The sequence below is a fragment of the Halichoeres trimaculatus genome, unplaced genomic scaffold (assembly GCF_033239565.1).
Source record: "Halichoeres trimaculatus isolate MK-OKI-2021-1 unplaced genomic scaffold, fHalTri1.1 fHalTri1_scaffold_15, whole genome shotgun sequence".
Taxonomy (NCBI): domain Eukaryota; kingdom Metazoa; phylum Chordata; class Actinopteri; order Labriformes; family Labridae; genus Halichoeres; species Halichoeres trimaculatus.
The window spans coordinates 23,500,159-23,523,770 of NW_027437193.1; the positions used below are offsets into that span (position 1 = coordinate 23,500,159).

General features: G+C 39.0%; 1 protein-coding gene across 1 annotated transcript in view; it reads left to right on the plus strand.

The window, feature by feature from the left end:
- The window catches only part of clstn2a (calsyntenin 2a), a 245,459-nt gene that overhangs the window by 177,491 nt on the left and 44,356 nt on the right, over nt 1–23,612 (plus strand). Inside the window, exons 6-9 of the mRNA XM_074688978.1 lie at nt 5,501–5,650; nt 11,847–12,032; nt 14,627–14,884; nt 17,856–17,977. Coding sequence (XP_074545079.1) covers nt 5,501–5,650; nt 11,847–12,032; nt 14,627–14,884; nt 17,856–17,977 — 716 coding nt within the window. The remainder of the gene's footprint in view (nt 1–5,500; nt 5,651–11,846; nt 12,033–14,626; nt 14,885–17,855; nt 17,978–23,612) is intronic.

Consider the following 23,612-nt stretch of genomic DNA (forward strand, 5'->3'; position numbering starts at 1 on the left):
CACGTTTCCAGAGTGTCAGCCACATTTTAATGCGATAAACAATCACAGCAATCACTCTTTAATGTAACTGTCTGAACCAGCATATACATTTGTATCTATATTAATTTTCCCGTCACATCTGATGTCAGATTAAAGCCATTTGTCATAACGGAAAGTTAACCTGACGGCAGCTGGAAGTTTGATGCACATCTTACAATTAAACAATAAACAGCCTTAACATCTGATACTGAGTATATATCTGGTTCTCTCATTTCATTTAATTCAAAGAAAAGAGGGAGAGAAAAGACAAAGTAAAAAGAAACAAAATAAATGTGTGTAACTCAGGATTTACCCGTGATTTCCCATATTTCTCTGTTTTAGTCTTTATTTCTAACGTGATCTAAAAAGATGGAGTACATTATTGTAAGGAGGATGAGGTGGAGACACTGGGAGAGTATACAGTGTATCACCAAAGGCTCTGCTTGGCGATGACAAACCAGGAGTGCAGGTGGATCAAAAGTATTCTGAATGGATAAGCCGGCTGTGTAACTGCCTCTTAATTTTGTACTCCTATTAATGACAAAGGAACAGGTTATATCTGTCCCGGGAGCTGGCCCACACGGTGACGTGCTTTGTGTCCTCCGATGCGCCCCGCTGTCCATTGACCTGCTGCAGGCACAGCGGCTCTGACCGTCTCCGCTACCAGCACTCTCTCCGCGGTGCTGTGGATCAGTCAGACCAATCAGATGCTGCGCCTCGGCCGCAGGGCATTTAAAGGCGAGGAGAGGTGCTCATTTGATTGGTGAAAACAGCGCTCAGCTGTGTTAAACCCACTCGCGGCTTTTCTCCTCCCTCTCTGCCATTTGCGCGGAGGGAGGCGTGGACGCGCAGCTCTGCGCTCCTCTGCGCCTGGACTGCGCCTCTCTCTCGGCACTGCAGGAAACTTGCAAAGTGCGCCGGTCACGCCCTGTGCGCACGGGCAGGTGCGCCTGGTCTACGAAATTAGAGCCCATATTGTGATCTGAAAACCTGTCATGTTTTTGAAATTGTAACAGATGATAGCAGATGATAGCTCATGCCATAAACACAACAGCTGGAGCTGAGCTCAGAAGCTAGCATAGCGATAATACCTGCTACTACTTTTCTGTGATCCACTTCTGTCCATTTCTTATCCTATGATAGAAGGTTGTAGAGGCAGGGTGTGTTTTATCACTTATCACTAGGAGTATGGGTGTCTGTGTGTGTTTGTGTGACACCAAGGCAGAATGATTGCCTAATGAATTTCACCTGCATCTGCCTGTGAATTTGTTTCCTTAGTACAGGGAGAGAGGAGGCAGAATGCTGATGTTTCTGTCGAACGCTTCCTCCCATGGAGTCAGCGCGTCAGACAGATCCCTGTTTATTCCCCTCTCTGTGACTAATCCAGCTTTGATAGTCATGTTAAAAAGGTTATACTATCCTTGCCTTTCCTATCAGTTTAATCCACTGCGCAACAGATAATTATGGTTAAAAATGTCAATTACAGTTTACTGTGAAGAATTTGTGGATAAAACTATTCATTTGGCACCAGCTTCCAGTAACATAACCCCTTTGCCATCCAGGTGAGGGTAGGTGGACTTTCTTTAATTGTGTTGATTTTCACTTTGCCATAAAAAAAAAATAAAAAAAATCCAGCTTTTTGAATCACTGATCTTTTGCACTTCTTATACTCTTAAAAAAACCATGATAGAAAATTGCCGTCAAGCTTTGGTTGTTTAAAAAAGTGGCAAACCGTTGATAAACCACAACCCTCAGTATTTCTGTGCTTCACACCAGCTGTGGATCAAATAGTCCCTGTAAGGGCCTTTTGAAAGAACTGTCTGTCTCTGACCTCAGCACCTTTCTTCCTCTGACATTTCCAGCTCAGCTCTATTCTTTTCTTTTCTGCTGTGCTCTGAACTGATTCCTTCTGTGCTCACTGCTCCTCCTCTCCACTGGTCTCCCCTCTTTTTACCACTCTTTTCTCTCCTTTTCTCTTTCTGTGACAGCCATCAATATGACAGCCTTTCATTCAGCCGAGCCTTCAGATGAAAACTACAGAAATAGCTTTGGCTGTCCTCACAGGTCCGGGGACCGACTGTGATGGCGATGACTGACGCAAAGAATATTAGACAAAATAGGCATAAGACATTATTTGAAGTCTGTTGTTTATCTCCAGGAACGTCTGTATTAAAGTCTCACTTCTGCATAATTTGTTTAATCATCATCTTGAAAGGGTTGTGGTCCTGCTTTCTTTCTACTTTTATGTTTTTCGAGATGTACAGCCTTCTCTCTGCTGTATTGTTGGTGTTGAGATCAGTCAGTGTAGTATGGTGAAGAAATGTTGCTCCAGTTTTCCTTGGATGTTTTCTTTCAAGCAACTCAGTTAAACAAATATTTTCAGGTTTTTTGTTTTCCTGTAAACACGCAGGACTCTAGACTTTTACAGTTTTAATAACTACTGTTTTTTAAAATGGAAACACCTGGTTCTACCTGCTGCTAATGCCGGCAGTAATGCACTAAAGTCTTTTGTTACACAAATAATGTGTCTCTAATATATTAAAAAGAATTTCTTTGTAAAGGCCACTCACATATGCATTCACAAAATGATCAGCACTGGAGACGCCATCAATAGCTATAATGACATTGCTCATACTGTCTCTATTCACTGCCACATTTTCTCTGAATTGAGCACTTCTTAACAGCATTTCACAATAACCCAGCTCTCACACAAAGAGACACTCATACAGCAACAATAGAAAATAATTAAAATACAATTTAAACAATGAATTATCCTTTTATTAGCAGTGTGAGGCCATTTGCAAGTTTGTATATGCCAATATATGAAAAATTATACACACACCCACACACAACAGAGGCATTTTATGTAAATAAAAACACATGTGGTCATTACTCCATAGGAACAGTCTCATGTTACTGGTACCTGGCACACCATGCCTTGAAAAACACACAGCTCTTATGGATGCAGACTCAGGCAGACTAACGTAATCATCACAATGTGCAAAAAGAAGTCTGACTCATAATGTTGGTTTGCTCAAGATGAGAAAAACAAGAGAGGAAATTAAACTCTGACATTACGGTAGATGAATAAAACAAACAAGCAAATGACGGTTGCAGTACTCCCGCTGACCACTAGATATGTCTAGGACTTTGATACATTTATCATCTTCAGTGAAGTTGATGAAAGATCATTAAAGAATGTAGATGAATTGAAATATGTTTAAAGGTGTTTATGGAATGAATGAATGAATGAAATGTTGCTCATGTCCAAAAAATGGCGCTATTCCTATCACCCTTGTCCAAAGCTGGACTATGGTTATTTGTGTTAAATCTGGTGAAGACTGAACAATGTATTTGAAAAATACTTGCATGCATTTCCAGAAGGTGGCGCTGTTGCAGTGGCAGAGATCTGAGCTTAAGAGATGTGTTGGAAGACGGACCTTGATCGTGTATGTCAGGGGTGGCCAACCCGCCACATTCGGCTCTTTGCCTTTCAGTGTGGGGCTCTTTTATCCATTCATTATTGTTATGAGTAGTGGTGTACCAACCAATCTAAATAATATTGACTGTATTGATTAATAGAATGATGTTGTGATCAGTATTGATCAATTCTTGGGTGATGAGATTGATACTTAAGTTTCAGTTTCTTTTCTCTACATCCCACATGTGCTCATAGCCATCTAGATAGATATACAGATGAAACTTTGTCTCTTCTGCAGTAAAAACCAAAATTTGTCTTTGACACGGCTCCAAGTACGAATTGAAACACACTTACATACTTACACACTTACACTTACAACACAATAAATGTCACTTCAAAATTTTGAGATCTTTTGATTTTCATCTTATGGCCTTTCGTTTATGTGTGAGAGGAAGTATGCGTGTGATGTGGGTCTTTGTAGTTCTACAGTAATTTTTTGTGGCTCTTGGTCTCTGACTGATTGGCCACCCCTGGTGTATGTGAAATTGAAGCAGGTTGGACCTCATATGAACAATGACTTCCTGGTTCATGACAAGATACATGTTTGATGTAACATCATAGAAACACACTTTATCTACAGGGCATGACCTTCTTGTGAAGATCATGAAATTTTTATAAAGATCTCAAACTATTTTCAGAACAATTTAGAGCAGTTTACAGACAGATTCAGGGATTTCTATAATATACGAATATGAAGCTGTTTTGAAAATCTTTGCAGATTTAGAATGAAAATCTAACGTTCTTACTTAAATTCATGTTTAGAATATAGAAATGCAGAAAACCATGTCTTAAAATAAATAATTATATGCAGGCCTAAACAGTGTCCAACATGGAAAACTATGCAAACAGCCTTTTTCATCCCAACGCTGTTAAGAGTCGCTTGTTGATGAAACACAAATCAATCAAACAAGAGTGCTTCAAGTGGAGTTTAATCCAAGCAAGTGATCTAAAGAGCATACAATAAGAGAGGTAAACAAATATTGTGACGATGTGTCTTCTGGATGGTAAATGTTTTCAAAGTTTTAAATGTTATCCAAGTTTGATGACAAAAAAGGCCTTGCAATAACATGTTCATAAGATGTAGAGATACTCCACTCAGTAGTGCTCAGGTGAGTCTGTCTTTGCAGTAACGCTGTTTATCCATAGAGTGAGCCAACTGCAGACCACTTTACTCTTTACTGTGTCATGGTGTTATCAGTCCTTAACCTTATCTTTTGGCTGCACACTGTAAAAAGAAAAAGCATAGGTCAGTAACTCCTTCTCTATCTCACAGTGTTCCTAAACTGTTACCCAGGTGAGACCTGAATAAAATACAATTTTGAAACTTTACCACTGACTTACCACTAACTGCTCAAATAAAAATTTAAACCCCACATTGTTTCACTGAAAGTAACTTTATTTTTCACAGCTTTGGCTTCTCTAATTAAGTCACTCTCAGTTTTGCACAGTAAAATGATGATGATGAGCAATGCCCAGGCCCTCCCTCCTCCTCCCACATAACAAAGACTCTCCCCTTGAGACTGTTCTTGCGTTTGATTCTGCGTTACATTAACGCCCACTGGACTTTAAATTGCACAGCTCCAGCTGCACCTTGTATCCTCTGTTTCTCATTGTATTATCATTGTTTCTTTTTTCTGTAAATATTCCCATATATTTTTTATTTTTGATATTTTTATTTTATTTTTTCTATTTTATTATTATTATTTTTCACTATATATTTTTGTATATTTGTATAGCGTTTATCTTAACTTTTCCTTCTTATTCCTTATTCCTTACTCTTATTCCTTTCCTTCCAATTCTATCTGCATTTTCATTATTTTCTTGTTAAGTGTAAGCACCAACACACCAAGACAAATTCCTTATATGTGCAAATGCACTTGGCAAGAAAACTTGATTCTGATTCTGATTTTCAAAGAGTTTCCTTTTTGTAAAATAGTTAAATAAGCATAAAACTATGTATTTCATTGCTGCTCTTTTCGTCCTTGTTTTTGTGTCCTTTAGGTAACATCAGGAACACAGAGCGGCTGAGCTATGACAAGAAGCAGAGCTACAAGATCATGGTGACGGCCTTTGACTGTGGTCAGAAGAGGGCAAAGGAAGACGTGGCGGTGCATATCGATGTCAAGCCTGTGTGCAAACCCGGGTGGCAAGGTCAGAGATTTAAAAAATACAACAAACAGAGGAATACTTTCACAATGCTTTGGTTTATAATGTGGTAAATGAAAGACATGCTTATTACTGCTCTATGATGAAGTGCCCTGACATGGTGTTTAAACATTATATGTAAAACGATATAATCAAAACTGGAGCAGGTGGTGTAGTGCAACTTTTGTGCACATCCTGTCCCTCGAGGGAATTTTGTCTCGTTTTAGAATGAACGCCTCTCGAGGAAATCAGAAGACCTGTCAAAAACCTCCAGAGGGAAAGAAGACTATTTTCCTCTGCCTTTAACATGCTATAGCAGCTTGGTGTTGGAGCGAGCCTGTCTCCCCTGCTGCTTCACCTGTCAGTGCTGACAGCATCTTAGGAGTCAAGCTCACACAGGAATGAAAGAGGAAGACATAGAGAGACAAGACAAGAGGGCAGAGACGTAAAGGAAGGAAGACAGAAATAAAGAGGGAGACAGACTGAGCAGGAAACTCGAGAGTGGAAGGAGAAAACTAAGTTATAGGAAAAGAGAGGGTTCAAAACTGCAGGGTTTAAAAAAAATCACGGATGTGCTTTGATTTTAATCTCCTGTTCAACCATAAAGGTGTGGCATCTTTTATTTAAAAACATTACCTCAAACAGTTAGTAGAGTTTTAATAGAATCAAAAAAGAAACTATGGTTATTTTATCAATTTTCAACACTTGTGCCATTAAGTCACAAAAGGTTACAAAAAAACTCATATTTCATTGGTTATAATTAGAATACTTTTCCAAGGTTTTTTATTCCCCAAAAGACTTAGAAAAGCTTGCTCAGACTTGCTATCTTACCCTCTATCACTGTAGATTCTTGTTATGTTGGACTGAAGCGCCTCAAGCTTGTAGGTAAGCTTCAAACATACAAACCCTTTTGATGCTCCAGTTTATTTTTCTGCTGTTTTTTTTTCTATTTTCTGCTATTTTTACCATAGCATAAAAAAGTCCATCTACTCACTTTTATAAGAGTTCAATTTATCTGAAGCAAGATTTTCATTAATGTATAATTTCTAATTAGGAACCCACAACTATAGATGTTGCATATTTTCCTGCCGTACACTATCGTAAGCTATACTGTTGTTTGGCTTTCAAAGGTTGAAAACTTTTTTTTAAGGTTACGCCTGTTTTAGCATAAGAAAAACTCAGTTACTGTCCATTTATTGTAGTTTTTTTTAAAAATAATTTTAGGTACTTCTACAATTCTAATTTCTAAAATGTACGCAAGTGATTTTCACTAACCTCATCTGCTTCATACACTAGCTGGCGGATTAGCATGTAACACTCATTTACACTTTTGATGGTTCTGCTTATCTTTTTGGTGTTCCTCTCTTTTTTTTCATTTCACCTCGGATGATTACAACACTAATCCCAGCAGCACATCTGCATATTATACAAAGTATTACCCTTTGTTATGAGCGAGTCCAGATCTTGGCAGGGAAAAACTATGTACCAAGCTACATAACATTATTGCCTAAGTGAAAAAAAAATTAATAAAATAAATATGTTCGCAATTATAATCTAGATAGTATAAACATATATTTAAAGTAGGAATAAAAGATGATAAATATAAAAAAATAAAAATGTTATTTTTTTTCTTCTTTTCTGAAAACTTTGAAATATGAATTAGGCAATTATGCTATCAGGTAGGAATGGGTACCTTTAGCCGTGTTTCCACCAAGCAGACCGGTTCTGTTCGTCTTGGTACAGCACGCATTTTACGGCATTTCCACTGACTTATCCAGGGACAGATCTCCAAATAACCAAGATGAGCCGTCCCACTTCTTGGCACCCTTTCGTTTGGGTGCCAGACTGAGCCGATCCACTCTCGGAAGGTGGAGCTACAACACTACAGACCATTGATTGGCCAAAAGAATCGTCACTTACCCCAACAGTGGCTGCAATTCTCCTGGCGGCACACAGACTGCTCTGAAACAAAAGCTACATGTCAATCACAGAAAGGACGAAATGCTGCATGTCTTCCATCTCTGCTCTTTGTTTACTGTGTCACGTTTTTCTTCTTTGTTAGATTTATTAGTGGGGTAAACTGTGTCGCGCTGCTACGGCGTCACGCTGTTGTTAACAGCTGCGGCTTTCAGCATCCTGCCTACATGCCGCCTACCACGAAAGGGCACAGTTTGCTGTAGAAACGCAAATGGAAACAGGCTTAACTGTACCAAACCGTGCCAAACTGTACTGAACCGGACCAGACTGCTTGGTGGAAACGCGGCTTTTCACAATTGAAACAATACAGTACTGATGCCTGGTGCCGGTACTTAATGGCACCAATTTTCTGTACTTTTTTTGTGTTAATGTAGTAAAAAATATCAAATTGTTTAGTAACAGAATACTTTTTTTCAATTTAACATATTTATTCTTCAACATATAACCTTGCAAAGCTATGTTCATGTCCAGCAAGGAAAATACCCCACTTTTCCTCTCCCTCACAGTCACAAGGATGCATTTGGGTACCTTAACACAGTACCTTGTCATTTTACATGAATTGGTACCTGGTACTTTGACAGAATTCAGTCTGTGTCTATAAAAGTACCAGATTTAATACCCATCCCTATTATGAGGCTAATGTAAAATAGGGTCATTATGAGGGATATAATCTGCAGTGTATGTGCACTCTTTCAATTATGGCAAAAAGGATCTTATTTGGTTTAGAAAAGGTCGTAGTGTTGATTTAAGAGTTTAAGACTGGGCTGTCTTGATTTATTAGAGGTTTCAGGAAACATTAGAGTTTCCTGATAACTCTTGTTCCCAGCACAGTTATTCTATTCTATGATAAAAGAAGATAAATTATCTGTAAAATAATGTTATGATACTGACAAGATCCTTTTGAACGGATAGAGCACATACTGAAAGCAACGTGAATGTCGTTTGTTGGGATTTAGGGACGCTCAGAGGGAAATGTCAGTGCACGCCACAGAGGGCAGGAAGTGCAGAGAGAAAAAGAGTCAGCACAGCTTTGAGACGGTCTGAAATGGCACAAGAAGTTTATGTAAATGTCATCCTTACGTCGTGTAGAAGAGCTCAGAGGAGCCAGTGAGTTCAGCGGAGTGAATCTAGAAACTGAAAGAATTTAAGACCAGATGTATTGATGGATAAAAAGGGGCTGATTTAAAGAACAAAAACACCATTTACCAGCTTGGTTTTCTTACAGCTCACAGCAAATGAGCATCATTTTGAGATCACTGTGATATCGCTGCTTTCTTCACCCACTGCATTTGAGTCACAAAAGCACACAATGGCTTTTAAATCTTGCTAACATCCTCATCAATGTTGCATAATTCCTTGAGATTTGGCTCATAAAAGAGGCCTTGCTGCATAATCTTGCTGTAAAACCATTAACACACAGGAGCGTAAATCCATGAATAAAACAAAGCGCTGTGATGCATTCAAACAGCAAGTCTTTTGTAACCTTATTTATCTTCTTTGGATAAAGGTCAGCAGTGTTCCTGCTGCTCTTTTTGAAGAAGGCCCCCTGGCATAAAAAGAGGCTAAATAAGCTCTGCTCTGCCTCACCTTTCTCTCCGCCTCGCCCACCTGATCGCTCTCTGTTTCTCTTTCTGAGAGCGTTTGTCTCAGTGGACTCCGTACCATTTTTTGTTGACTTGGCAAGAGCTGCCAGGTGTCAACCCACCCACACAAACATGCAGACACATGAACACTCATGCCTATGAATCCTATTCACCTGTGATTCAGAGATTCTTCTTCAATTCTTGTACCTGGGTAATGGAAATATAACACCTGGCAGGAGGACAGGAGCTCTTCAAACTAAGCATATCCTGTTTATTTTCCCTTTCAGTCTACCTTTAAGCTTATAAAAGCTAATTTCCAGAGATAATCCCTACATTGTCACATTTTTTTTATATCTTATATACTCATTCTAAAGATAAAAACTAAACATTGTTTCTTAAATTTGTCAAATTAAGTTTAACCTCTTACGACCCAAGCTTTTGCCTGGTGTGCATTTTTTAATTCACCTTGCGATTTGGGATGAGTAAGACCTTCTAAGTATCATAACTAAACTTGGTCTTTGTACGGGAAGTTAAGTTATTTGTGTTATGAGTTCTCTATTAGTTGTTTGTTAGCATAGAGGGATTATTTGTTTATCAACAACGCCAGATGCACGCACAACTTATGCACTGAGAATTATAATGGTTTGTCAACTGACATGCAGGAGTTAACCACCAAGAAACACATTTTTAAACTAAATAGCATCAATTTGACAGATGGTGAGTGGACAGAAGAGATCAGCAAGTGGACAGATATTAGGTAAACAGACATTTTTAGCGGAGACATCCAGCGTGTACCCAGAGAGCAATTTAAACACACAACTGTCACTCAATGCTCATGGCTGCATTATCCGTGGACACTTAACAGATTGTGACAGACCAGGACGTAAATCACTGATGCTGTCGGCTGAGAGTCACCAGTTAGCATGGTCGCTTTTAACTCTCAAACACCGGTTGCTCTGCGACAGTCAAAACTTGATAGACGTTGCCTCTGTTGTACTGTATTGTTTCTAAAAATTGACCACAGTTTTTATGCTGATAACAGGTTGAATTTTGTGATAAAAAAACGCTAAATCGTCTGAATGAATGGAGCTAAACGTAAACTTTGCGATCTTCTGTGGTCAAGTTGAGTGTGCATCTTTATGATGACATAGACTGATAATCCCTCTTAGAGTGCAGCAGATAACTGAAAAAATCTTAACATGTTGAGGCAAGCATTAAATTTGGTACAATTAGTCTCCAAAGGACACCCTTTTGAAATTAAACGTTAGGACACCGAAAAATTTGAGATGGCTGCCATCCCTACAGTTTCAGTTTTGAAATTTCAATCGGCTGTAAATGGTTTCTGGTCAAGTGACCTCACCAACACTCCTAATACCAATTTTCTGCTGAGGTGGCAGCTATCTTAAAAAAATGACTACCATCGTTAATTTTCAAGTGTCTGATGTCTTTATTTGAATAAGTAGCCAATAGAGAGGGTCTGTGCCAACCATAGACTGTATAAAACATGGACAAAGCATCCGGGACGTCACCCGTCTGTTCCTGAAACCGTGAAATGAAGCCGATCCGCGGACACAGCCACATTCTCTTTCGCGCCGGCTGTTCGTTTTTCTTCAAGCAGCTACAGGGCGCCTGGTGGTCATGTGACCTGGGCAGTGCCTCTGATTGCAAAATCAAACAATCCTAATAACTTATAAACCACAGAGATAGAAAAAATTAAATCACCGTACAGTGTGTGCCGATTGTGAAATCAGCAATTTAGACCCAAGCTGTTTTTTAAACCAGGCTGTAAATATGCTTTTTAATGCCATAAAAGTCTGTTTTTTTATGGCTGGGTGTGTACGTGATTTCCGGTCTTTCTGCAGCCAGCCTCAAGCAGATTCTCGACGAACAGCGAGTTTTAGCACTTCTAGCACTTCTAGCACAAAAGTGGCCATCTCAAAAAGAGCTGCCATCTTGAATATCAACATGTCTAATGTTTTATTTCAAAAGAGTGGCCCTTAGAGAGTATTTGCGCCAAATTTCATGCTTGCATCATCATTTAAATTATTGAAATAATAAGCGTTTGATAGAAATGTCGTCCCTCTTGAAAAATAGCCGCCATCTTTAATTTTCATATGCCATTTTTTTTTTTTAAATGGCCTTTAGAGAGTATTTGTGCCAGATTTTATGCTTGCATCACCATATGAACGATTCTCTTGAAATTTGCAATATCTGCTGCACTAGTAGTGTTTTTGAACTTAAAAACACTGTTTTTCACTAAAATGGGTGTAATGTTGTGATTTCACCAAAAGATGATGTGAGCAGGCCCCCTAAATGTGGCTAGTCTGTCAAAATTAAGAAAATAAAGTATCATGGGTCTAGAAGACAGAAATGTAATGTCCACATATGTAGACGCTGGGTCTTAAGAGATTAAAAGCGGAATAGAAAACCTCAAGCTTAAAGAGGGGACATTGTGCTTTTTGAGTCTTTATTGTCCCGCCTGTATCCCTGTAGTAAGTTCACATGATTCGCATCAAAGATAGTGCTTATTTTTCCTCACACCGGTGTTTTAGAAAACTCTTTATTTTAACCCAAAATGTGCATCTGGACTTTTAAAACACGTCAGTTCTTTGACTATGTCTAAAATAATCTCACCCTCATAGGTTGGAACAAGCGAGTGGATTATGAGCCAGGGACCGGAAGCAAGCAGCTGTTTTCCAAAATGCACTTGGAGACATGTGGAGGTCCCCTGTCTGGTGTGAAGGCAATGGTAGAGCTGCAGACCAGTCACATTGGGAAGGGCTGCGACCGGGAAACGTATTCAGAGAAGTCTCTGCAAAAACTCTGTGGTAAGTAGAAGGGAAGAAATAGAGAGAAATAACAACAAAGAGTAAAAAAAATCACTGGAAAGAAAAAGTGTGATGCCAATAATGAGTGGAGGACTGTGAGGGAGCAAAAAGGGGCGTAATAATCAAGAGCGACAAGGAAGGAATTTAATTCAAAGCTGGAAATTACCTCTTGACATCTTTTCCTCTGCGGCTCATTAATACGATAGTTTTCATACAATCTTAAATCGTGAAGAGTATTCTATAATATATTCTCCTTTAATTAAATTTCCTAACACTACTCCACCCTGTGACATGTGTTCATTATCCCTTTCTATTTATACTGCAGGTACAGTGCTGTTCATTTTTTCTATACCACACACCTTACACCTTTTATTTCTGAGAAGACTTAGTCCACAACTGTAAATTAAATGTGCCAAGTGTTATTTATTTATTTGTTTATTTGGGTCCTTATTAGCCACTTCTGAGGTAGAAACCACTCCTCCTGGGGTTGACACAAATAAATAATTCAAATTTCTTAACAGGAATACTCTTTTGCCTTTATGTAACCAATAACAAACACGTATATCTAGCACTATCACTATTAAGTGATATTTATTTAAAGAAAACTAAATACAGGCGTTTTAATATGAAGTATGTTTTTATGCTTTCTTTCAAATGAAACTGCTATTTTAGCAAATCATAATTTATAGAGAGCAGATTCATAACTATCAAATACTAAATGAGGATAAAAATCCTGAATATTTGTCTGCTGTGTGTTTAACTACCAGGCTAAGGCCCAGGAGAGACTGGTTTGCAATTTTTGGGCTGATATTGTTTTTTAATTGAGTCAGAAGCAAACTGTAGCCCTATATAAAATGCAATTCTGCACCAGCTCCAGATTAAAGCCTCTGCCTCATCATACCTTTATACTTTTATGTTAATCCTGCATGGGTGAAATATTGGTGTCCCAGTGTGTGATTTTACAGTGTGTTACCATATTGCATAAGCAATGAGAGGCATGATGTGTGTACACACAGTGGGAGCTTTATCTACACAGCCAGATGCGCACACACACCCAGCTCCACTGTTTCACGGGGATCCAGTTTTGCTCATCACGCCAATGTAACTACCTCATATGCTGGTAGAACAGGACGACTTAGTCCAACCATATCCCTGCATTATTCACCCCGAGTATGAGATCTTAAAAGTGTGAAAATATCCTGCCTTAAAGTGGCAATATAAAAGAGAATAGCTTATAAACACATATTTTGTCTGTTTTTTGCATCAGTGTTTTTTAGATATTACTCCGGAAATGTACACAGAGGGATTCTCTCTCAAACACACAACTTTGTTAAAGTGTTAAAGGTCCATATTCTGCTCCTTTTCTGCAGTTTAATATGGATCATTGATGTCTTCATGAAATGGTAGTAACATGTTTTGGTCCAATAATCAATAGCCAATAAATCAAGCACAGCAGCATTGTTTCCAGGCTCTCATAGCCCCTCTGTTCAGAACGCTCTGATTTAGTGGGCGTGACCTTCATATGTAAATGAGCCACTGCTGATACCGCCCCACTCTTCTGCGTCACAGAGAGTGGCGCCACGAGCTCCGAGTGCACAATGTTTAGAAAACAGCGAAGGTCGTTTACCGTAGCACTACAGGCTAGAACAACAGGCTAACCGCAGCTAAAGTTAGCATCCTGAAGCTAACACAGAGACAGGGGGGAGGAAAAGCTCTTACATCTGCTCCACAGCACACAGCATTTGAAATACTCACATTTCCAGGGTCTGAGGTTTGTTGGTGGATGGTTCGTAATGCGCCTGGATTCTGGACCAGTCTATTTGCTAGCCTTTCGAGGGGAGTGGGTGGGGAGGGGGTTTGGGGGTATCTGCTCTGGTGGACCAATCAGGTCAGACTTGCTCCTAACGTCGGCAAATGCCCAAAATCCAAAAAGCTCGTTTTAGGACAGGATTTTACATTCACAAGCACTACTAAGTACAGGTTTTATCATTAAATATCACATTTTGTGGGCTAGGAGGAAAGCCAAAGACCCACAAATTTCATTGAAAGACTGAATAAAGTGATTTTTGCATAATATGAGACCTTTAAGAATATAAAACTGTTTCATGTTACAGTGAGAGGTTTATATTCTGTAGTACTGTTCATTACTCAGGCCTTGTTGATGGCACTGGAGAGAGCACAATGGTATCTTCAAAAACTCTCACACATAAATGTTTAACCACAGAAATAAAAGTTTTATATTTAGTCACGTTAACAACTTGGGATTAATAGCAAACTGGATGAATGGCCTTATAAACAAGTACACAGTGAATGTTAAAATAACTAACAATGCAGGACTGGTTAAATCTAAATCAAACTTTCACTGAGCATTATACAGAGTTTATTTCAGCAACATTTTTATGAGACATGCTTCTTGTGGCAGCAATGTTTTGTCACAGAAGAAATAACGTTTCTGAACCCGCACTAATCCACAAAGTGTTATTTTTGTTTGATTTTATTGCACAGATAACTTTGAATTACGAGAGGGTGTTCTTCCCAAGGTTTTTTTCATCAGTTGCCTTGACAGTGTCGTGTTTTCTGATTGGCACAAACAGGTGCAGCATCCGGCAGCACTGACCTCCTTCCTGCCCCCAGCCCGTCCACAAACTGGACGGCGTCTCTGCTGACTGACAGCGGCCGTGAGAGCGACCTCATCTACCGCTTCAACGGGCGTCAGGCTGCCAACGTTCCTGATCACGTGGTGCCCCAAAACCTGACAGACCAGTTCACCATCGCGACGTGGATGAAACACGGACCCAGTCCAGGACTCAGGGCGGAGAAGGAAACTTTACTGTGTAACTCTGACAAAACAGGTGAGGACAAAGTAACTGACATCCTTACTGTTGTCTCTGTGTTTATATTTTCCTTTCTGTTGCACACATTATCAACATTTCTTTATCATTTTAGGACAAACACTTTGGCCTTTTTTTGTCAGGTTTGTTTATTTTTGAAAAGGATTGCAGGTGTTCGTATCAGGTATTCTCTGTCAGTTATAATACACACGGCCTCAAAATTATGTCTACAACAACTAAGAGGACAGAGTCAAATAAACCTGCAAATAAAAGTTATTCTTAACCCCTAACTTTCTTCTACCCTGTGGGTCATTTGTGAAATGCACAATTTCAGCAGGACCTATCTTTAAAATGCTTTTTTTGAGGAAATCAGAAAACTAATTACACAAAAAAATCACCTAATCCATTGATATAAAGCATTTTGGATTATTTATGGGTTACATTTAAAGTGTGTGTTCAAAACCTATCTTTGACATCACGTATCAAAAAACACCCTGCTAAGGAAAAAATATATAAATATGCTTAAATTGCCTGTGGAACTTTGACTTCTTTGCATTTCTGATCTGAGTCTTCTGAACTGCATAATAAGGAAGCCATCTGCACACTGCACGCTCCCAGATGGCTTATTAGCTCAGGAAATGAGTTGCCTGATCTCGTTGTGCAAAACTACAAACTATTCTGTGCCGGACCATCAAAACCCTATAAATCTTTTTTTTTTATTTCTCTTGAAACTTCTAACTTAAGGATGTAAATGATTCCAAGAGGCTCAGTGTGAGGGTCAGATCAGCAACACGGCCATGTGTTGTCATAACTATTCTGCAGGATGAGCCTGGAGTAGAAAAGGTAGCAGATATCAACAAATGTATGATCACAAGAATAACTAAAGTCTTAAATCCCAAAGGCACAATGAGAACCTGAGAACCTTGTAGCAAATGATTTTATGTTTAAGAGTGCCACACATTTCCCCTCAGCCTGTTGACACTGTGGCAAAAAAAAAAAAAGCTTCTGTTGGCATTCTACATTGGAAAACATTATGACAAAGGCATTAGTTTTCCTGGTCTTTATAGATGAAAAATAAGGCCAGTAAGTGGGTATAGATGTAAGAGCAATAGGGCTATAACTATCTCTGTAAGGGAAATATGATGCAAGATTCTCTCCTTCAATCCAGGCAATGACAGCAAAGCTGTGGGGGGCGTCTGATGATAAAGCAACATGAGAACAAGTAATAACTTCAAAAATATCAAAAGTTGAAATATTTGCATCATTTATTTCTAAAGGTGTGCCCACTGAAAAGCACCAAGAGGAGCTGTCAGAATCCTGATTTGCAAAACCAAACATTTAAACACAAACATTTGAATACAATTCATTTTTTCATTAAGTCCATGTGAGGTGTTTAGAATGAAGCAGCTAAACTTTCGGTGATGCCTTTTTGTGACCTGGATGGGCAAACAAAACCATCAGCAACAGGACTTACAATGTCTGTACTGAAAGACTCAATGTCTGAAAACACTGTGAAAGGTGTGTGACAGACCAGTAGACTGACACTATAGAAACAGCCTTTCTTTTTTTTCACAGTTAATATTCACAGTGAGAAAGAAGGACTTTTTCACAGAAAAATACAGACAAGCTCAGCAGATATGAGATATCACTTTATTTACTGGTAGCATGGAACAGAAAGTTCCTCTCAGGAGTTTCAAAGCTGATATTACACAATGTTTGTATTGTCATTATTTGCCTTTTCCGAGTATAAAATGATAAAGAGAAGAGAGCTAACACCCAATCCATGCTTATTGATCAAAACTGTGAAAGTGGAACATTTGCCTCTTTTGCATTGCCTTTGACAACAAAATGATGCTAGCATGCTCTCTGTAACTCACTAAACTCTATCTATTGTACATAGGGATGGGTTCCTTTCACATTTGAAATGATACAGTACCAATGCTGGTACCTGGCAATTGGTATCTGTACTCAGTGGTACCAAATTTCTGTACTTTTGTGTGTGTTTGTGTGGAAATAAATACTTTTTTAATACTAAAATCTCAAAGTTTTTTTAATTTAACATATTCATTCTTCAATTTATAAACAATACTCTGTTCATGTTCAGCATGGAAAGTTGCCTTCTCTTACACTCCCTCACAGCCAGAAGGATGCATTTAGGTACCTAAACATGGTACCTTTTGATTCTATGTGAATCAGTACTCTGTATTTCAGACAGAATTTGGTCATTTCAATAAAATAGATAGCTTCACAATTATAATCTAGATAACATAAATGTAATATTTTAGGTAGGAATAAAAGATAATAAATATCACAAATAAAAATGTTTTTGCTTTTTTTCTGAAAACCTTAAAAAAAAATATGACTTAGGCAATTATGCTTTTAGGTAGCGATCAGTACCTTTCACATTTAAAACGATACAGTACCGCTACTCAACAGTACCAATTTTATATAATTCCATATAACATATATTTTTTCAATTTAACATATTTATTCTTCAATATATAACCTTGCAATGATGTGTTCATGTCGTGCATGGAAAATCGCCTACTCTTCCACTCCTCACAGTCACAAGGATGCATTTAGGTACCTAAACATGGTACCTTTTGATTTTATGTGAATCAGTACCTGGTACTTTTGACAGAATTCGGTCAGTACCTATAAAAGTACCTAAGTCAGTACCCGTCCCTAGCTGTACATATAGTTGTGCTCACTGTGGTAAAGTCATTTAAATTCTCTGAAATGCGTGTCACATGACTGTGCAGTGTGACAGTGTTTGGGCAGTTCCTGATTGGCACAAACAAATCTCTAACAGCCAATTCGTCAGTCTGTTGTCCCCCAAGTGAAGGGAAATGTCACATTAATTGATAAGCAAATTATAACTGTATGTGTGTGTGTGTGTGTGTGTGTGTGTGTGTGTGTGTGTGTGTGTGTGTGTGTGTGTGTGTGTGTGTGTGTGTGTGTGTGTGTGTGTGTGTGTGTGTTCTTGTTGCAGAAATGAACCGTCACCACTATGCGCTGTATGTTCATAACTGCCGCCTGGTGTTTCTGCTCAGGAGAGATTTCACTCAGGTCGACACTTTCAGACCCGCTGAGTTCCACTGGAAACTGGAGCAGGTGAGGAGTGTGTGTGTTGGTGTTGGTGTTAGCATGTGTGTGCAAGTGTCCCAGCAATGGTTCAGTGTGATTTTCTACATCTGGAGAGGGGCTATCATTATTTGTGAAGCGAGGGAAGAGGCTCTCCATTCTAATTACCAGAGGCCCTCCATCACTTTCTGTCTGCTCACTGTAGGAGGTAAGAGGGCAGAAGACCCTGTTATCTTACACACAAACACACCAAGGCCACAGTGAAAAGTCTGCTTAGTTGTGGGTAATAGCTCACCTGGCAGCGGATCTCTATTATCTGTCATGCCTCTTGAGAGTTGTTGAACTAATTTGCACTGAAGCTTGGTGTTTCATTTCTGCAGGAAGCCTCTGAAAGGGAATATTTACTCAGGTAGAAACATGCATATTATACAATTTCTCTTCTTTCAGGACGTGACAGTGGCTTTCCTGTCATTATCCTCTAGGCAGGTGTTATCAATGTTTCATAGTTTGCTTTTATTTTGTTTTTATAAAAGCATTTAAAGGACACAAGTGAAATCATCTCCTGAATATATCTGCTTCATGAAGCAGCAGGACAGTCTTGGCAAAGAGTGTCAGAGGTCAGGCTTCACAAAATGAAGGACAAAAGATCCTGAGCAGTGTCGGTCAGCTCTTACACATTTTGAGAAAGACTTTTCTGTTTTTAAGACTTTGCTTCAATCCCATTTTTATTCCCCTGCACTTACCTTACTTGAGACCCTGCTCCTGTTTTAATGTTTGATGGTTTGCCTTTAGTTGTTGTTTTGTTGTTTTTAAATTGCTTTTAAAACAATGAAATAATTATTTTAGTGCTTATACAATTGTTTTATTTGTTTTATTCCATTGTCCTTTTATTTACAGCACTTTGTTTCAGCTGTGGTTGTTTTTAAAGTGCTCTATAAATAAAGTTAAGCTGTGTTGAGTTACACATTGAGATTTTAACACAAGACTATCTACGCCTCTGTTAATTCTAGTATTCAAAGGCAAAGTTGTTCTGACACCGATTTTCCTTCAAGGTAGCAACAGATGGAGAATGGTTGGAGGACAGTGGCCTTGTATAGCAGTATAGCAGTGATATGTGTCTCTGTGTGTGTGTGCATATCCTAGTGTGTGTGCTTCCCATTTCACACCGGTATTACCCTTTTTCACTCTGGGTGCAATGTGCGAGTACCAGCAGACGGCAGAGGTTTGTTTCAGAGCCATTGTAGAGTTGCAATGTGCAGAAGTCTTTAAACAACGTGGCAACAGCTCAGCAGCTAGCATCTCAGACCAGCCTGTATGCATGACAAGCTATTAGCGGGGTAAATGGCCAATTTGTACTAAGGATGAAAAAAAGTTGAGTAATGGTTTGCATGAGCCAGGTTAACGGCCCAAAGAAGCGTTAGATTTAGTGGAGGTATACCCCACCATTAAAGGCGCTAACGGCAGGATTGCAGGGCCTGTTTGGGGTCTCAGAACACACAACATTTTTTCAGTGAACAGATGAGATGAGGGGGACGATCAAGGTTTCAAACTACCAAGGCTCGCTGCCGTCAGTTTTACAAGTTTGATTCGCTTTTTGCTTTTATATGTCTGGGTCCTCCTAAGAGACATGTAATGACATGTTGGAGTTTATAAACTGCTTTAAGAGTTATTCATCGAGGTACTGGGGTATTGCTGCAGCACATGTTTTCCATAGCAGCTTTCATATTACTGATTTTATTATTGTTTTCTACTATGTGCTTGGAAAGACCACACACATTTACTCTGTTCAAGATCGCCAAACTTTCTCTTTCTCTTTTTTTACCTGATTGACTCACAGATAACAGCTGTTCATGTATTCTTAATAAAATCTCCAATTCTACAGCCAAGTTTATCTCTGTTTAAGAGTAGTAGGCATGTGCAGTTCAGATTTTTTTTTCCCAGGTTTTCCCGAAGGTTCCCTTTAATTACGACATAATCTGCACTTGTGTTGCTTTTATGGTGAAATTAGTAAACTGGACGATAATTTGCAGTCGTGCATGCGGCTATCGCTGCAGCCAAAGGGGCCGTTCCATAGCGGAGCTTAGGACCATAGACTGTTAAAAAAAATGGAAGTCTTCTTGCTCGACTCGAAGTGAGGTCTCCACAATTCTGCTCTCCCTGGTGGCTGTCTGCAGTCTGGGTTAAAAAATCAGTCTCTCCAGTCATTCCAGATGAGCTGTGGTCAAACTTAAAGAAATTAATACACCTCATAAAAATGTTTCTCATGCCCGATTGTTGTAGTGATTTGAAGATATCATTTGGCTGCCTTGTATTAAAGTCCTCTTTTTTCTGAAAAGTTTTGTTTTCATTAGTTATACGAGGTTAAAAACTAGGCTTTATGTAACGTTTAACGATGATTGACAGCTGCGGTTCTCGTGTATTTTTTTCGGGGATTGTAAAATATGTTGGGAGGTAGAGTCAAGAAGTGATTAGACTCTCAAAAGAAAAATAAATTATTTTTGTCACCCAGCTCCACTCAGATTCTCCCAGAATCCCTCATCGTCTCTACTGCGCAGAATCTGGCTGCACAACTGCTGCAATGGCTGCGCCTGTAACGGGGGAATTTTGGCTTCAAAACAGTACAATGAAAAATGGCGGCGCCATGCTGTCCACTCCATATACAGTCTATGGTTTGGACTAATGGTCTGGTTTGTTTAATGACTAAACATGCTTAGTTGGGGCATTTCTTCCTCTAACTCCCTCAAGTTGAAATGTTTTTATTTCATTGTGAAGGCAGAGAGAGGTGAAAATATTTTATTAATAATGCCTTGAATGTCCGATATAACGGCTCCCTATTATGGTAATCCTGATGGGACCAAAACCATGGGAGTCAGAATTCTCATTAATAACATCCATCTCATGTAGTTGTAGTTGACACTCTGGGGTAAATTCACTCCTGATGGACTACAGCCACCACTAGCTCCCTGAACTGTACACCATTTGCCCTTGCTTTATGTTCAATCTCAAGGTCTAATTCAGAGCAATTTGATCTAATAATATTCAAGCACAAAATACTCACAAACTAAGTTCTGTTTAACTGTTCAGTTAGCTCCAGTTTTGCTGCACACTTTCACTCACATCTCTCTTCATTCTGACAGCACCAAAGTTTATTCACGTAAATGATGAGCTGAACGGAGGAGGACAGTGCTGACCATTTTAATGGAGAGTTGATTTGTGACAGATTACAATTTCTATACAATTTCTCAGTCCATATTCTCTTTACCTTCTGGAGCAGGCTGGCAAAAAGCAGCTCGTTCAAGTAAGAAAAAAGATAGTTACAAGGGTCGAGATTTAGACAGGCTTAGGATGATGAACCTCTTGTTATTGTAACAATAGTAATGTAAGCAGAATTATTCTCCAGTCTGTTATTTTTAGCTCTAGTGTAGAGGCGTAATCATTGATTTGATCACTGAAAGGTTTAAGCATTACCAGCTGATGGACACTGTGGTTCAGTTACCTCCAGCTTCCAGCTGACAGTATTTACAGAGTTTTCCTCTAACTGCACAGGCCGTGATAAAGAACTGTGTGATATTTGCATAAAGGTGAATTTGCATAGAAAGAGGCCTGTTTTGCTTCAAATGAACACATAATGGCTCAGATAAATGTATGCAAACAAAACTGACACACAGAGATGCTCTGTTCTTGGCTGAGCAGGCAACAGAGCATCAATCCTCCTCCCTTTAAACACAGGGTCTGGCAGGTGTCTGAGGAGCTGGATTTATTAATAATCTCGCTAAAGGATACATTACAAAGACAGACCAACTGATGGTTGTTGAGTCACTCCAGCTCAGCAGACTGTATCAGAGCAGGGAACTTTTTTTTTCAAAAATAATAAGACAAATCCTTGAAAAAAAGAAGAATATTTTCACAAGAAAAGAATAAACTCTCCATGCATTGGGAGTTCTCTTTTCCAGCAACCCTCCCCTGTTCACTTATAATGGATGGTGAATGTGAGTGTAATCTAATCTTTGACCCAAGGGACACAGTATATGTTTACCTCGGACTGAAATTATTAGAAAATACTTCATAATTACAGCAAGCTCTCTGAAATGTGTGCTCTCTAAGCAGATTATCAGAGATTTGTTTGGGGATTTTTGTGTGTGTGTGCATCAGCATTATTTTGAAAAAAGAAAAAGTTTTCCTCCAAATCAGTTTCTTTGCAGGGTAAGTTTGTTAAGTTTCTTGTGTGCAGTAACCACTTGGCAAAAATATTTTTTTTAAACTAAATTAATCATACAGCTCACGCAACAACATGCCAGTATAAGAAGAGTCATTTATGTCCAGGAGTGTGGGTGAGTTTAAAGGGGCTGTGAGGAGTTTTCTCGCAAAATTCTCCCTTCTAGATATAGGCCTGATTTTTTTCTTTACTTTAAAATTACATTACGAGCGACAATATGGGTTATTTCATAATGCTGCTTCTTAGTGTCCTGATCCGGTCGAGCAAGACCGGGTGGCACATGACACGATGACCGGCACCTCTAAGTCTCTATGACAACACCACGCCAGCTGACAAAGTTTAGTGAAGAGAAGAGAGATCTGTGTTTTTCTCTGCTGAAAATGATTTCTTGGTTTAATTCTGTAGTGATGGTGGACACAGGAGCCTAACTGTCAGACAAAAAAATTAAATAAGATCAGAAGAAAGCAAAACGAGAAAGTGATGCAGCTCGAGCTAAAGGCTATCACAGGGGCTAAACTGTTTGTGATAATGTCCATTCCAACCCACAGTCAGCAGTTATTCTGCAGTGGTCTGTTCAAACTTTAGAGTCTATCAATAGAATGAAGAGTGAGGTTACGTTAGCTCTGATTGGTAGATGACTGGCAGGACATAACCAGGATTTACTAACATTACATGTTACGTACGTGTCTGAGAGCACCAGGCTGCCAGTAGCACTAAACTACAGTACAACCTCACAAAGTATGCTTATTGTCCCGTGTCAAACTACAGCGCCATGTAACTGTATTAGAGGTGTCAAAAGTATTCACATTCATAACTCAAGTAGAAGTATAGATACTATGGTTTAAAAAGACTGTTGTAGAAGTTGAAGTATTAACTCAAGTGTTTTACTTCAGTAGAAGTGTAAAAGTACAGGTTTCAAAACTACTTAAAGTATGAAAGTAAAAGTAACTTAAAGAGGTGGAAAGATCAAAAGCTCAGGCTGTGCCACAGGAGCCTATAGTTCATATAGTTCATTCCCCTCCTGAGTCTCTGCCACGGCCATGTTCACACTATGCTACATACGTCTGTTATGTCGTTGCTGAAGTGTGGCATTATTTGTGTCATGTGCAGGTGTGATGGTTGCATACAAACCAACAGGGTGTTGGAATAGTTTTACGTTTATACATCTCATCCATCCACAATCAAGTTCACTCTTTACGGATGGCGTGGTTTCAGCAATTTTAGGATCAGTTTTTACTTTATTTGGAGTGTGTCTTGTTCAACGATTACAAGCTGGAATAACACAGGAGTAGCTAGGCTATTTTTAAAATGTTCAGAGTAAAGAGTAGAAGAAAAAGATGGCCAAAAAATAATTACTCAAGTAAAGTACAGATTCCCCCAAATTTTTACTTAAGTAAGGCAATGAAGTATTTTTATTTAGTTATTTGACACCTCTGAACTACACTAATA